The 16,748-nt window shown below is 51.0% G+C and overlaps 1 protein-coding gene across 2 annotated transcripts in view; it reads left to right on the top strand.

The window, feature by feature from the left end:
* The first annotated feature begins 434 nt into the window (after nt 1-434).
* The window catches only part of EPHX2 (epoxide hydrolase 2), a 102,307-nt gene continuing 85,993 nt past the window's right edge, over nt 435-16,748 (top strand). For both annotated transcript variants that reach the window (XM_077811491.1, XM_077811490.1), the window contains exon 1: nt 435-565. In XM_077811491.1, coding sequence (XP_077667617.1) covers nt 459-565 — 107 coding nt within the window. In that variant the 5' untranslated portion in view covers nt 435-458. The remainder of the gene's footprint in view (nt 566-16,748) is intronic.

The raw sequence follows: 16,748 nt of genomic DNA, 5'->3' as shown, positions 1-16,748 counted from the left end.
ATTGGCCCCTGCCAGAAGACCGGGCTCGATGGACCTTTGGTCTGACCTGGTCTGGCCGCTCCTACGTTCTGCCTGCCCTCGGCTGCTGAGCCCCAGCCCCTCCCGCCACCAGCCCAGCAAGCCCCAGCCCCTCCCACCACCAGCCCAGCAAGCCCCATTGCCCCTTACACGCCTCTGCCTCTGTTTCCCCCGCACGCACGTGCCCAGCGAAGGAGCCACGCCCCCTGCCAGGGCTGATACTGCTGTCATGCCCCTGCACCAAGCCACCCACCGGTCACCCTGCGTCCCCACGGGCTCTAGGACCCAGAGGAGCCCGGCCCTCAGGGCAGGGCGGGCGCGCCAGAAGGGGCGTGGCCCGGGAGGGGGCGGGGCCCGGGCAAGGGGCGGGGCCCGAGGCGGTGCACTATGGCAAGGGGCTGAGGGGGTCGCGGCTCGTCAGAGCGGCCCAGGCGGTGGTCATGGCCCTGGCGAGGCGGCTGGTGCTGTTCGACGTGGGCGGGGTGCTCTTCACCCCCAGCCCGCTGGGTTTCTTCGGCCGCTACGAGGCGTCGCTGGCCCTGCCCAGGTAGGCGCTAGCCCCCGCCCGCCCGCGCCGGCTTCTCGGGGTGCCGGGGGAGTGAAGCCCATAGAAATGATGGGTAAATTTTGTGTGTTTTGGGGTCGCCCGCACTGCGTTCTCAGCGCCCCGGCCTTTGCTCCACCGGGCGGAGTGGGTTGGGGGGTGCAGGGCATGTGGGGGGTGCAGGGCACTGTGGTGGCTGGGGTACGTGGAAGGCGTGTGGGGGGAGGTCAGGGAACCCATGTATTTTGGGGGGCGCGTGGGGGGAGGGTCAGGGAACCCGTGTATTTTCAACCCCCCTGCCCCCCAAAATACACGGGTTCCCTGACCCTCCCCCCACACGCTCTTCAACTCCCCAGCCCCCCAAAATATATGGGTTCCCTGACCCTCCCCCCACATGCTCTTCAACCTCCCCGCCCCCCAAGAGCGTGTGGGGGGAGGGTCAGGGAACCTGTGAATTTGGTGGGCGGGGGAGTTGAAGGGCATGTGGGGCGAGGGTCAGGGCACCCATGGAATTTGGGGTGTGGGGGTTGAAGGGCGTATGGGGGAAGGGTCAGGGAACCTGTGTATTTTGGGGGGTGGGGGGGTTGAAGGGCGTGTGGAGGGAGGGTCAGGGCACCCATGGAATTTGGGGTGTGGGGGTTGAAGGGCGTGTGGAGGGAGGGTCAGGGCACCCATGGAATTTGGGGTGTGGGGGTTGAAGGGCGTGTGGAGGGAGGGTCAGGGAACCTGTGTATTTTGGGGGGTGGGGGGTTGCAGGGCATGTCAGAGGAGGTTCAGAATGACCTTGACAAATTGGAGAGTTGGTCTGAAGTCAACAAGCTGAAATTCGATAGAGACGAGCTATGCTTAGGAAGGAAAAATCCAGTGCGGAACTACCAAATGGGGGGTTACTGGCTAGACAGGCCGTACTGCTGAACAGGCTCTGGGGTTATAGTGGGTCACAAGTTCAATGAGAATCATAAACATGATGCAGTGGTAAGCAAGGCTAGTATCATTCTGGAGGGCATATTAAGAGGAATGCCGTGGGTAAGATACAGGAGGTAATGGTCCTGCTCCATTTAGTGTAGGTGAGGCCTCAGTGGGGGTGTCCAGTTCTGGGCACCACCCTTTGGGAGAGACGTGGTCAAATTGGAGTGAGTCTAGAGGAGAGCAACAAAAATGTACCTGACCTGTGAGGAAACATCAAAGCAACTGGGCATGTTTAGTCTGGAAGAAAAGAAAACTGAGGGGGAACCTGATAAGTCTTCAAATATGTTAAGGGCTGTGATAAAGAGAAGAAGTGATTTCTTTTCTGCTGAAGGTAGGACAAGAAGGAATGGGCTTAATCTGCAGCAAGGGAGATTAGGTTAGATATTAGGGGAAAACTTTCTACCTCTGAGGGGAGTTAAGCTCTGGAACAGGCTTCCACGGGAGGTTGTGGAATCCCCGTCATGAGATTACTCTCTAAGAAGAGGTTGGACAATCCCCTGTCATTAACTGTCCAGGTTTACTTGGTCCTGCCTCGGCACAGGGGGCTGGACCTGCTGAGGTCCCTTCCAGCCTGACATTTCTGTGATCCTCTTCCTCTTGGATAGAGCAGCGCAAGGTGCTTGGGTGTGAGAGGCTCCCAATTTCCATATATCTTGACCCGAAGGGCTTTTGTTAAAGAATCAGAATGCTTATATGTCCTGGATGGAGGAGTGCTGGGCACTTTTGGGAGATGGGAAGGGAGTGGTACCTGTTGCATATTAGGGGCCATCTGGTGTTCTACTGGGTCTCCTCCTGGGTGGGAGCCATAGTTTCTGGGTGAGGGCCAATGTGGGATCCTCGTTTGCAGGACTTCATTCCACGTTCAGATCTAGTAATTTAGATTTGTGGCCTAAATCTGTAGCTTTCACGTGAGTCTCAATGTCTGTTCCGCGAAGTGCGGCAGTTCTGAAGTTACAGGTTTGATGTATATGTACATGCCTTATGCTTTTAAGAAAGCCAAATTAATTTATAATGATTGGGGGCAGTTCTAGTGCAGAAAAAGAATGTATGGTTTGAACGAATTCATTTGCCCTCATCTCCTTTTATTAGGGGGTAGCAAAGGGTGCCCTGGCTGCATTTCTAATGTCTGATTGTTAATAAACAAGAAGACTTAAACAAATAGGGGTGGGGGAAATCACACTTCAATTTGGGAGCAACACTGTACTTAGGTTAAGGAGAAAAAGCTGGAAAAGAGTGTGGAAAAAAAACTATAATAAGGGAAACAGCTTTCCAATATAATGAGCCAAACTTGGAGATTATATGGAAATTGCATGTCAGTGAATGGGGCTAACGAAGTTTAGATAGATCTCTCTATTTTTGATTTAAGGCCAGAGGGGACCATTATGACCATCTGGTCTGACCTCCTGCAGAACACAGGCTGTAGAATTTCACTCAGTGATTCTTGCTCTGAGCCCACCTGTTCTTGGTTTGAACTGGCCCCGTGCTCCAGGCTCTCTCTCTCTCTACTACAGGTTTGAATGTGGAATGCTGTGCTGGGAACTGGGTCCCACGTTGTTCACCAGGCCCAGATTGCAGGGACTGCAGCATTGCTAACCCCAGGATTTTGGGATGAGAAAACCCGTGCCCCAGATCCCCAACATGGTGTGTTATGGATACATATCATTCTGATATAGAGTTGCCAGTGTCTGGTTTTCGACCGGAATGCCCGGTCGAAAAGGGACCCCGGCGGCTCCGGTCAGCACTGCTGACCAGGCTATTAAAAGTTTGGTTGGCGGTGCAATGGGGCTATGGCAGGCTCCCTGCAGCTTTCGGAAGCAGCGGCATGTCCCCCCTCCGGCTCCTAGGTGTAGGGGCAGCCAGGGGGCTCCGCGCACTGCCCCCACCCCAAGTGCCAGCTCCGCAGCTCCCATTGGCCAGGAACTGCGCAGACGGGGCCATGCCTCTGCTTAGGAGCTGGAGGGGGGACATGCTGCTGCTTCTGGGAGCTGCCTGAGGTAAGCGCTGCCTGGAGCCTGCACCCCTGACCCCCTCCTGCGACTCAACCCCCTGCCCCAGCCCTGATCCCTTACTGCCCTCCGAACCCCTTGGTCCCAGTCTGTAGCCTCCTACTACACCCCAAACTCCTCATCCCCAGCTCCACCTTGGAGCCTGCACCCCCAGTCGGAGCCCTCACTTCCCCACCCCAGGCCGGAGTCCCCTTCCTCACTCCAAAACCCTCAGCCCCAGCCCAGAGCCCCTCCTGCACTCCAAATCCCTCATCCCTGGCCCCACACCAGAGCCTGCACCCCCAGCTGGAGCCCTCACCCACCCCCTGCACCCAACCCCACTGCCCCAGCTTGAACCTCCTCCTGCACTCTGAACTCCTCATTTCTGGCCTCACCCTGGAATCCGCACCCCCAGCCCAGAGCCCGTACTCCCTCCCACATCCCAATCTACTGCCTCAGCCCAGAGCTCCCTCCTGGACCCCAAACCCCTCATTCCTGGCCCCACCCCAGAGCCCTCACCCCCTCCTGCATCCCAGTCCACTGCTTCAGCCCGGAGCCCCCTCCTGCACTCTGAACTCCTCATTTCTGGCCCGACCCAAGAACCCGCACCCCCAGCTGGAGCCTTCACATCCTCCTGCATCCCAATCCCCTGAGCCAGTGCGATGCAAATGAGCGAGTGAGTGAGGGTGGGGAGAGCGAGCGACAGAGGGAGGGGGAATTGAGTGAATGGGGGACAGGGCCTCGCAGGGGGTGGGGCAAGGGTGTTCGATTTTGTGCTAGTAGAAAGTTCGCAACCCTACTCTGATAAGTAAGCTGGAGAAATGCAGGCTTGGTGGAACTACCATTAGGTGGATACATAATTGATGAAACAACCACGAACAAAGAGTAATGGAATGATGTCGGCTTGGAGGGAGGTCTCAAGTGGGGTTCCATAGGGATCTGTTCTGGGTCCGGTGGTGTTTAACATCTTTATCAGTGACCTGGATGTAGGACTAGAGAGCACACTGATCACGTTTGCAGGTGACACAAAGCGCTTTGGAGGATAGAGCTAAGATTCAGAGGGATCTTGATAAATTGGAGAACTGGGCTATAGACAACACAATGAAATTCAGCAAAGACAAGTGGCAGGTGCTACGCATTGGGAAGAAAAAACAGATGCACAAATACAGGATGGGAGATAACTGGCTCGGCAGCAGCACTGCTGAGAAGGAGCTGGGAGTTGTGATGTATCGCAACCTTAACATGAGGTTTTTTACAACAGCAATGTGATACTGTTGCGCAAAAGAAAAAGAAAAGGCAAATGCAATTTTAAGTTGCATTAACCGAGGCACAGCGCGCAAGTCACAGGAGGTAATAGTACCACTCTCCTCGGTTCTGGTCAGGCCTCAGCTGGAGGACTGTGTCCCGTTTTGGTCACCAATGTCTAGAAAGGATGAAGAGAAACTGGAAAGGATCCAGAGGCGAGCGACAAAGATGATCAAAGGGAGGGAACACAAGCCATGCGAGCAAAGGCTGAAGGATCTGGGCATGTTTAGTTTGCAAAAGAGGAGATTAAGGGGAGACGAGAGTGGTCTTCAAATCCTTGAAAGGCTGCCCTAAAAAGATGGAGAAAAGCTGTTCTCTCTTGCCACAGAGGGCAGGGCGAGAGGCAGGGGGTCAAACTCCAGCAGAGTAGATTTGGATTAAATCTCAGGAAAAACTTCCTCATTGTAAGAACAGCAGGACAATGGAGCAGACGCCTGGGGAGGTCGTGGAAGCTCCTTCACAGGAGGTTTTCAGAAGGAGGCTGGAGCCATTTGCCTTGGCTGGTTTAGACCAGGGGTTGGCAACCTATGGCACGCGTGCCAAACACGGCACGTGAGCCAATTTTTAATGGCACGCTGCTGCCTGCCGGACCCGGGCAGACAGCAGCATGCCACTAAAAATCCTGCCCGGTCCGGCCCGCTCTTCTCTGCCCCCTGCTCTCTTCTTGCAGAGCAGGCAAGCTTCCCCCTTCCCGCGCTGCTCCTCCTCCTCTCCCTCCCTGCGGCCGATCAGCTGACGGCTCTTGCTACAGAGGGGAGAGGTAAAAGCCTAGCTGCAGCCCGCTCTGTGCTCTGGGGACCTTGGGGAAGGGGTTGGAATCAGGGCATATCCCCTCCAGTCCCCTGCTGTGAGCCGCTCTGGGCAGGGGGCTGGGAGCACCCCATCACCCCAGCCCGCACCCCCAGCCCTCTGCCCTGACCCCTGCACCCTCCTCGCGCACCCCCAGCCCTCTGCCCTCACCACTGCACCCCCCCCCCCCACAACCCCAGCCCTGACTCCGGTACTCCCAACACATACCCAGCCCCCTGCCCTGACTCCTGCACCCTCGTCACAACCCCCTCCCCTGACTCCTGCACCCCCCACACATACCCAGCCCCCCCACCCCATGCCCTGACTCTTGCACCCCCCACATCCCCACTCCCACCCTGAGCACCAAACAGGAGCTCCTGCACACCCCCCCACCCCCCACATTCCCACCTGCACCCCTCGCACCAAATGGGAGCTGCCCAGGTAAGCACTCCACACCCCAACCTCCTGCCCCAACTCTGAGCTCCCTCCCTCATTCTAGCTCCTGGCCAGACCCTGCACCCCAACCCGTAGCCTGCTCCTTCACCCCCAGCCCTGTTCTCAGCACACGCCCACCCTCATCTCAGTGCAGAGAGAGGAAGAGAATGGCTAGAACCAGGGAGAAGGTAGGTACCTACTCTATGTGGTCAGGGCCGGGACTCCAGACTGGCAGCAGGCTGAGCGGGGCCGGCAGCCTGGACCCTGGCTGGCAGGAGCCAGCAGACGGAACCCCAGACCAGCAGCAGGCTCAGCCGCTCAGCCCACTGCCGGTCTGGGGTCACAGCTGCCAGCCCCACTCAGCCCGCTGCCGATCAGGGGTTCTGGCTGCCGGCCCCTTGCCAGCCGGGGTTCTGGCCGAGGCCTCACTCAGCCTGCTGCCGGCCTAGGTGAATGGAACCCCAGGCCGGCAACGGTCTGAGCGGGCCGGCGGTGTAAGATCAGCATTTTAGTTTAATTTTAAACGAAGCTTCTTAAACATTTTGAAAACCTTGTTTACATACGACAATAGTTTAGTTATATAATATATAGACTTAGAGAGAGAGAGACCTTCTAAAAAACGTTAAAATGTAGTATTGGCATGCAAAACCTTAAATTAAAGTAAATAAACGAAGACTCGACACACCACTTCTGAAAGGTTGCCGACCCCTGGTTTAGACACAACAAATCCTGCATCTTGGCAGGGGTTAGACTAGATGACCCTTACAGTCCCCTTCTAGCCCTATGATTCTGATACCTGTATAACTATAGAGGTATAACTGGTAACACATTCCTGTGAAATCAAGGTTTCAGACTAAAGCCATGTGATGCTCCATGGCTGTGTGCCCTGCATTGTCCTCTCTCAATAATAAGCTAAATAAAAAGCAATTGTGGAGAGAGTTGGTTGAAATGGGCCAAAAAAATAGATTTTGCTATGCTGTGACTATGGTGGAGTCTGTGGGTTTGAGCTCGTTTCCGCTTGGCTTGACCTTTATTAGTGGACATCTTGCTGTGGAAGGTGGAAAGACTCCTATTTGGGCTGGAGGAAGATCTCTTGGTGATTCTGAAGGCAGGCTTTGGTCCTTAATTAGTGAACTCTTGCTTCACTCTCATTGAGGCTGATGGTTGTGTGCAAGGTGTCAATATCAAGAGAGGGAAAATTGCTCTTGTAGTGAGCCAGCCATTCCCAGTCCCTAGTCAAGCCCAAATTAATGGTTTGCAAATGAACTGTAGCTCTGCAGTTTCTCTTTGAAGTCGGTTTTTGAAGTTTTTTTTGTTGCAGGATGGCTACTTTTAAATCTGTTATTGAGTGTCCAGGGAGATTGAAGTGTTCTCCTACTGGCTTTTGTATGTTACCATTCCTGATGTCTGATTTGTGTCCATTTATCCTTTTACGTAGAGACTGTCTGGTTAGGCCAATGTACATGGCAGAGGGGCATTGCTGGCACATGATGGCGTATATCGCATTGGTAGATGTGCAGGTGAATGAGCCCCTGATAGTGTGGTTGGGTCCTATGATGGTGTTGCTAGAGTTGATATGGGGACAAAGTAGGCAACGGGGTTTGTTACAGGGATTGGTTCCTGGGTTAGTGTTTCTGTGGTGTGTAGTTGCTGGTGAGTGTTTGCTTCAGGTTGGGGGGCTGTCTGTAAGCAAGGACTGGCCTGTCTCCCAAGGTCTGTGAGAGTGAGGGATCATTTTCCAGGATAGGTTGGCTCACTACAAAAGCAATTTTCCCTCTTTTGGTATTGACACCGTCTCATCAATTAATGGGAGTGGATCACATCCACCCTGACTGAATTGGCCTTGTCAGCGCTGGTTCTCCACTTGTATCGTAACTTCCTTCTCTTCATGTGCCAGTGTATTTATGCTTGCAACTGTAATTTTCACTCCATACATCTGAAGAAGTGGAGTTTTTACCCACGAAAGCTTATGCCCAAATAAATCGGTGAGTCTTTAAGGTGCCACTGGACTCCTTGTTGTTTTTGTGGAGACAGGCTAACATGGCTACCCCTCTGATACAGAAATTTGGAGTGGTGACATCACAAACGAGGCCTTCATATATAAATTTCATGTAATTAGTTACTACACAGTACTGTCCATCCATGTTATAGGTTACTCTTACTGCTGGTTGTCACCATCTGGTAAGCTTCACTGGACAGGGGACAGGAGTGGCTAGCTTCTCCTACAAACAACTTACGTACCACATTACGTGTTTCATGATGTCTACTTGTTACCTCCCCTTGTATCTTGAGCCAGGTGCCTTGGGCGAAATATCCCTATTCATCCCTTCTGTCAAACCCTCTTTTCTTGGGTCAGGATGTACCTGTGTTAATCTTCTGGAGTGTGATCCCCCGTATCGGTTGTTGCTTAGGAGTGCCTGTGTTTTGCAACATTAGCAGTGCCCTTGCCAAGGTTGTGTATGGGATAGTAAATTTCTTAGCATCTGCTTTAATCCATGGCCTGACTTTGGTTCATGACATGGCTTGACTTTGCTGACTATGGTTTGGGCCTTAGGTCTTGGACCAGGCCTCGTGCTCCAGGGTGTGTCTCTCTCTCTTCCACACCTTTTATCCCAAAGCTCCCAGCTGCATGTGTATTCATGTGCAGCTGGTGAACGCTTCACTCTCCATTGAATTGTAGCCCAGCTCTTGGGATGAATTTGATAGCCGATTTACAGTGCGCAAACAGTTGGCACAGAAAGAAGACTACTGTATCCAGATGCAATTGCAGGGGGATTTCTGCAGTATGTAATTATATCTGGGTTGTAGTAACCAAACATCTCTTGCAGTAAAATTATGTGTCAGAAGGACAAGATAATGATCTTAACTCGACCTTTGAAATGAAAAGATTGATCATCTCTGATTTGGTCACCGTTCCTTAAAGTAAGACTAAATTGGAAAACGGCATTGCCCTAGAAATAGTACATTTCATTTTGTTTCAAGATTGCGCACAAGTGAATCTTTCTTCGTTCAAGATAACAAAGATCTATCAGTAATGTAATTTTTTCTTTTGTGGTAGAGCTTTTAACATGGTACTTCAAGAATCTCTTTCCTTGGCAAAAAAAATCTTGCCACGTGCATGTTAAGATGCTTCCTTAAAAAGAAGCCTGAGATGCCATCATGCAATAAATTAATAATGGAAGTAGGGGGCATATTCTTGCCAGGCTTCTTTTGCCAGGTTACACACAGAACTTAAACTGTAAAAAGCACCCAGGATTTTTAGTCTGCTATGCAGCAAATGCGCTGTAAAGGCAGAAGATGATGCATAGGAAAGCAGATGAGAGACGAGCTGACCGGAAATATAATCTTGTTAAATACCTGGGAGTAAGTGCATCTTTGGGATCATCACCTGGGAGGAATTTTGCCCCAGTGTCCTAACAGTTAACATAGTTGTGGCTGTCTTCGTTACATGTATAATGATAGGCATTTTTTTCAGGGATTGAAGGGTTAAATTCTCATTACCACTCTTTTATAGGCACCTATCTCTGAGGTATAGGAGGGCTCACAGAGTTCAGTGGGGCTACCCTGGGGCCAGAATGTAGCCCTAAGGGGGTAGGATGCTGTGCTGAAGCAGCTGCGTTGGGCGTAGCTCCTCTTACAGTAGCTGGGCTTATTGCTTGGTATCCATTCTCAGCACAAAAAGAAAAGGAGTACTTGTGGCACCTTAGAGACTAACCAATTTATTTGAGCATGAGCTTTCGTGAGCTACAGCTCACTTCATCGGATTCATTCTCAGCACAGTGTTTTCTTTCCTCACCTCAACAAGGCATCTGCATTTCGGGTGAGAAGAGAGGTCATGGGTTAGGAGCCTGCCTTGGGCACAGCAAGGGAGAAGATGTTAATAAAACCCTTGCTCACTGTTACGCTATCCAGTTCAATGCGGTTTGGGGTTTCAGGACAAGTTACTGCTAGTGACTCCCATTGTAAAAACCACCATCAAAAATATTTTATTCCAGATGCAGAAAAAGCAGGGGGCGAAAAAAGAGTTAAAGCATTTGAAACATGAATTATTGAGACGTTGGTTGTAACAGTGTCCCTTGTTCTCTTTCGCTGTATAAAGTATGGGGGAGAGGGAACTCTGCTTGGCAATCTTTTAGATGGGATTAAAGTTGCTATTAATTGTTCTCTTTTGGAGAAAAGTCTAGTTTTGGTGGGCTGGAGTTGTTAGGAGTCGGCGCCGTTTGCTGTAAGATGAAATGAAACCCACACAAGAGTAGCAAAGATCGCAAACACGGCTTCTGTCTCTGGGGCTGACTCTCACTTGCAGCTTTGCTGCTGGAGAAACGCAGACCCAGCACGTGGTCCAGTCAGCCATCTAATACCTGGCAAACTTATCAGCGTTGGGCCCTTTGAGACGTTGCCTGTTGTGGCCGGTCAGCTCAGACTCAGTGCTGAGGTACAGGCTGGCGTTGTCTTGGTGGCTAAGCCAGGCTCTGATTACACAGAAGGCAAAAAGAGAGGAAAGAGAAGCAATAAGATGGGGAAGAAAAATGACGTATTTTTTTTTGTAGTGTGGGTGGGAGAGAGGGAATAGGAAACATTAGAACCCAAGTCTCATATTATAGATGTTCAGGATTCAGCTGAATCATCTGGAGGTGGTGATGTCATCTGGCTACCCCTCTGGCCTGGCCTGGTCAGGATCCCTTTCAGGATCAGGACAATGAAGGTCCAGTGATGTGATGGTGGATTCTGGGGTCCCAGGAAGAGATGGGGGTGGCAGCCAAGAAGATAGCGCTTGCTCCTTCCAGTCCAGTCATGTACTGACTCCCAGATAAACATGGTCTAAGATGTGGGGGCAACCTCCTTGCATCAAAATTAATCATTAAAACACATTTTGAGGACTTTCATTGTGAACATTTCTACGGTCTTTCAGCTTACCAGGAGCCTTGCAGACCCATTAGCACAGTTCTAACATAAACAGTCCCAGTTTTTACCAATCTGTTGGCCTCTAACTTCTGGTGACTTCTACAGTTTTATGTAACAGGCTGAACTGAATTTTTATGATCATAGACAGCTTCAGAGAACAGGCCTCTGTATCACACAGAGCAGAGGTTCTGGGGTTCCACACCTGAGAAGGGGATCTCTATATACACCATTCAATGTTCTGTTAATACAGGGTTGATCATATTGGTGGCGGGTGCATGGAAGAAGAATCTGTTCGCCCTGTGGTGAAGTAGAATCCACTGGCAGGAGTGTGAAACTTCTGCCCACCTACACCCTAGCAGCCTCTTTGGTTAGTACAGTTGGACATTGAAAATCAAGTTTTCCAGTCAATATAATTACTGGTTAAAAATTGACAGATGCTAAAATTAGTGGGCGGGGGGGTTAACTTTAACTTGTCCTTCTGCGCTGCCCCATAGTTCAGAAATCAATATGTGGGAGCTCTAAATGGAGAGGGTAAGACAGTCCCCCAACCTGAAGCAAATACTCACCAGCAACCACACAACAAAAACACTAACCCAGGGACCTATCCTTGCAACAAAGCCCATTGCCAACTCTGTCCACATATCTATTCAAGGGACATCATCATAGGACCTAATTACATCAGCCACGCCGTTAGAGGCTCGTTCACCTGCACATCTACCAATGTGATATATGCCATCATGTGCTAGCAATGCCCTTCTGCCATGTACATTGGCCAAACTGGGCAATCTCTATGAAAAGAATAAATGGATGCAAATCAGACGTCAAGAATTATAACATTCAAAAACCAGTCGGAGAACACTTCAACCTCCCTGGTCACTCAATTTCAGACCTAAAAGTCGCAATTCTCCAACAAAAAACTTCAAAACCAGACTCCAGCGAGAAACTGCAGATTTGGAATTAATTTGCAAACTGGACACCATTAAATTAGCCTGGAATAAAGACTGGGAGTGGATGGGTCATTGCACAAAGTAAAAATTATTTCCCCTTGCTAATTTTTCCCCTACTGTTACTCACACTTTCTTGCCAACTGTTTGAAATGGGCAATACTGATTTTCACTACAAATGTTTTTTTTTTCTCCTGTTGATAATAGTCCACCTTAATTGATTGGTCCCATTACAGTGTGTATGGCAACACCCATTTTTTCATGTTCTCTGTGTGTATATATATCTTCCTACTGTATTTTCCACTGTATGCATCCGATGAAGTGGGTTTTAGTTCACGAAAGCTTATGCCCAAATACCTTTGTTAGTCTCTAAGGTGCCACAAGTCTTCCTTGTTTTTTTAAGATGATTTTGTTAACTTTGCATTTTTGGACATGGATTTTATATTTTTCATATTATGGTCAGGCCCAGACACCCCAGCTGAGATCATACGCATAGTAGTACAGTCCCTACCCTGACCAGCTCGCAAGCTAAGTAAATAAGACACAGGGTGGGAGAAAGGAAGTATCCCCATTTCACAGATGAGGAACTGGGCTATTGCCGCTGCGTGCTTGGCAGAGCCAGGAATTCAATCTGGATCTCCTGAGCCCCATCCAGTTTCTAAGCTACGAGGACGAGCCATCTTGGTACGACGGGGCTGTCTTTCCTCTCACGGCTTGGCTATGATGATTGTCATCCACGTACTCTCTTGCCCTGTCTGTTTTTCTTGCCCCACCTTTGGGGAAACGAACGAAGTTGAACATGCTGTCAAGTGGCGTCAGCCGTTACTGTGTCTAATCCCTGTTCTGATATCCCTGATCCTGGCAACTTGCACTCCCCTATGGCAGACCAGCAAGTGGCCATAAGAGGCCTTGCCCCAGCACATCTGCAAGAAAGGGAACTGGTGCCAGATGGAGCTGACACTGGAACCTCAGAAATGTCGGAGAGCTGGGTTCTTAGCGGAGGAGACCCCTGAAAATTGAGAATTTTGCGGTGCCCTCTCGTTCAGGCAGGCCTAGCCCCCCTCCACTGTGGTTAATCTTTGCCCACAAATCAAGAGCTGAATGTGCAACGCCCTCCCAGTGTCTGGAGGGTGCAAGCACCAGGCTAAGGCTGTGCTGAGCCATGTGTCCCCACACCGGTTGTGCATGCAGCCGCTGTCGGTGGAAACCCCTCAGCGCCAGGGCTGGAGTCTCATAACACTGGTGGGCAGCGGGGGGCTTGCTCCTGGCTTGGTACCTTGCACTGGGCAGCAGAGTGGATCCTGTGAATGCGTCCTTTCAAAGGGTGTTGCAGCAGCTGTGCAGCATTAGTTAAAACACAGTGGTAAAGCACTGGAATGGGTTACCTAGGGAGGTGGTGGAATCTCCTTCCTTAGAGGTTTTTAAGGCCCAGCTTGACAGAGCCCTGGCTGGGATGATTTAGTTGGGGTTGGTCCTGTTTTGAGCAGGGGCTTGGACTAGGTGATGTCCTGAGGTCCCTTCCAACCCTAATCTTCTATGATCCCTCTTTCCCGGTTGTCTGAGCCGCCCTCAGGTCCTTGCAATTGTGAACGTTTAAATTGAAAAAAATGCTTAGAAACAAACACCAGTGTTATCAATCAAAGTGATCGAAAGGTTAAAATTGGATTCTACCAAGCATATAACAATGGCTCTAATGCAGCAATGCAGCAGCAGAGAACAGAATGCCTCCCGGTGCATTACTTAAAACACCAAGTGTCAACAGCACAAGTCAAAATATGTTAAGTAAATATCCGTAAATCAAACTGTCAGGTCTCCAGCAGGACTTTTTATACTATGCTCGATGGAAATACTTTTCCTCGGTTTGTGTGTGTACCGTGAAATTAACACTTACTGTTTTAAAAAAAAAAAAAAAAAAATCAAACCTTTCCAAGCATAGCCATCTTCAAGGATGTCTAAGGACTTAGTGTGGCCCCTGGAAGAAGAAGGTGAAATGGATCAGGGACCAGGGAAGGAAACATGTCAACAGAGCAGTGACTATTTGGGAGCATTGGAACCTATGTTCTTTGGGTTGCTGGCAACCAGAGTGGACAATACACTAGAAAACATGCTGCAGGGGTTTAGCCTGCGTTGGCAGGGAGCTGGGCTGGCTGCGATCTGATTATTTAAACAGTCTTAAGGTCAGCAACAAACTGGAGCGGCCCCACTTGATCTGTGATGTGACTTACCATTCAAAAGGCCTTTATCCTTTTAGTTCCTCCTGTCACTTCTCCTGTTTCTTTTGATGTGTCAGACTTTCCGTTACCTGCTGGATCCTGGCGAGACGGGAGCCAGGTGTCTGAGAAATTGTTGCTCCAACCCTTGATAGAACAAAGTCTTCCAAAATGGCTGGAGGGGTCGGAAGGATTAAGCTAATGAGGGAAGATTAAATGAACTAATGCAGTTTAAGCTGTGCATTTAGCTGCTGCTAAAGCAGATGGGATTGTGGCACTTTCTTCAGGGGTTTTCAGGGCGTAATCGGGGCCGGGGGGAGGCATTAGTTTGGGTGGGGTAGCTGAACGTCGGCTCCGTAGTCTGACCAGCAAGGCTTTGATGCTGGTGGGCGGCCAGTGGGAGGTGAGGGCATCCAGCATCTCACAGGATTGAGCCTTAAATAGGGGCATTTTTTAAAAGTTCCCTCCCGGCCCTCCGTTGTAGGGGCTGGGTTAGTCATTGGTGTGGATGGGTGCCCTCTCTGAGGTCCTGCTGCTGGGAGCCCCCCCTAAGGGGAGGCGCATTGGATCAGAGGCACTGCAAGAATCCTGCCTCTAGGGCAGTGGTTCTTACCCCGGGGTGCACGCACCCCCTGGGGGTGCAAGACGCCCTTTCTGGGGGTGCGAGACAGGCCAGATTTTTTTTAGAAGGTAAATCATCAAAAACACAAGTTAAGCCCAGGCACGTAAGTACAACTACTTGTTTCATCAAACCTGTGTGTTTATTAACATCATACATTTTTTGGCAATTACTGTAATATACGAATAAAAATATATCTAGGTTTAAAGAACTGACCTACTTCAATGATTTTTGATAAGGGGCGCGAGAGCATATTTTGAGAACCAAAGGGGTGCAGGCTGCAGGAAAGGTTAAGAACCCCTGCTCTAGAGGGTGAAAGTGCCACCCTGTGTGCTGCTGTGAGAGGTGCAGAGAATTGGAAGAGAGAGGACGGTCTAGAGCAGGGGTGGGCAAAGTACGGCCTATGGGCCGCATCTGGCCCATCGGACCTTTTAATCCTGCCCCCGAGCTCCAGTCGGGGAGCGGGATCGGGGGCTTGCCCCAGTCTGCATGGCTTCCAGAAGCAGGAGCATGTCCCCCCTCTGGCTCCTATGTGTAGGGGCAGCCAGGGGGCTCCGCACGCTGCCTCCGCCCAAGCGCCGGCTCTACAGCTGCCATTGGCCAGGAACCATGGCCAATGGGAGCTGCAGGGGTGGCACCTGCGGGTGGGGCAGCACGCAGAGCCTCATGGCCGGCGTCGTGCCTCCACATAGGAGCTGGAGGGGGGACATGCTGCTGCTGCTTCCGGGACCGCTTAAGGTAAGTGCCGCCTGGACCCTGCAACCCTGAGCCTCTCCCCATGCCCCGACCCCAGCCCTGATCCCCCTCCCACTCTCCGAACCCCTCGGTCCCAGCCTGGAACACCCTCCTGCACCACAAACCCCTCATCCCCATCCCCACCCCAGAGCCCGCACCCGCAGCCAGAGCCCTCAGCCCTACACCACCCCCACATCTCAACTACTTGCCCCAGCCCAGAGCCTCCTCCCTCACCCTGAACTCCTCATTTCTGGCCACACCCTGGAGCCCGCACCCCCAGCTGGAGCCCTCTCCCTATCCTGCACCCAACCCCCAATTCTGTGAGCATTCATGGTCTGCCATACAATTTCCATACCCAGATGTGGCCCTCAGGCCAAAAAGTTTGCCCACTCCTGGTCTAGAGGTTAGAGCACCAGCGTGGGCTGTGGGAGACCAGAAATCGATTCCTGCTCTGCCACAGACACCTACTGTGTGACCTTGGCCAGGTCACTTAATCTCTCTCCAGTCTCCATCTGTACAATGGGGTGATAGTGCTTGGTGAGGTGCTGAGGTACTAGGGTAATGAGGCCATAGAAGTATCTAAGATAGTCACAATGAGTAGAGTCCTGCAAATCTGCGGATATCCGCGGACCGTGTTTGCGGATCGGATGCAAATGCAAATTTTGTATCCGCACAGGGCTCTAACGTTGAGGCCCCAATCATGAAACAACTACAGTTAATAATAGATTGCAAAACACTTTACAAAAGGAGGTCACGATCATCCCAATTAAGCAGATGGGGAAACTGAGGCACAGGGAGGTGACGTGAATTTCCCAAGGTTGCCCAGCAGTCCCAGTCTCCTGCTCTGTCCACTAGGCCACGCGCTGCCTCCCAATACAAATCAGTGACGGGATGAAATGAAGCAAAGGGAAAATCTGAGATGAACATCACAAAAGCTTTCCTGACGTAAAATCTGCTAGACCACCAATATCCTTTTAGCAGAAGTGATAGAAGCTTCAGCACCTGAGCTCCAGTTCTGGACCGTACAACGTATGGGAAAGTATTGTGAGCAACACTGCAGTGGCAAGGGATGAGCCAAGCTTATTCTTTGATTTAACTTGACTGTAGTTGCACCAGGGATTAATTTAGCCCACTAGCTTAATAGGTCATTTTCATCTCTAATGTTTGACTTAGAGGCCCTGTGCTCTCAAGTAAGATGACGTCTTTTCTGTAAGTGACTTTCCCTCCCATGCTACAGGGTTTTATTCTGTGGCATGCGGGTCCAATGGGTAGATGGTGCGTAAGGAGAGT

This window comes from Eretmochelys imbricata, chromosome 3, assembly GCF_965152235.1.
Source record: "Eretmochelys imbricata isolate rEreImb1 chromosome 3, rEreImb1.hap1, whole genome shotgun sequence".
In the NCBI taxonomy this organism is placed as follows: domain Eukaryota; kingdom Metazoa; phylum Chordata; order Testudines; family Cheloniidae; genus Eretmochelys; species Eretmochelys imbricata.
This window is presented reverse-complemented; position numbering and strand designations above follow the sequence as displayed.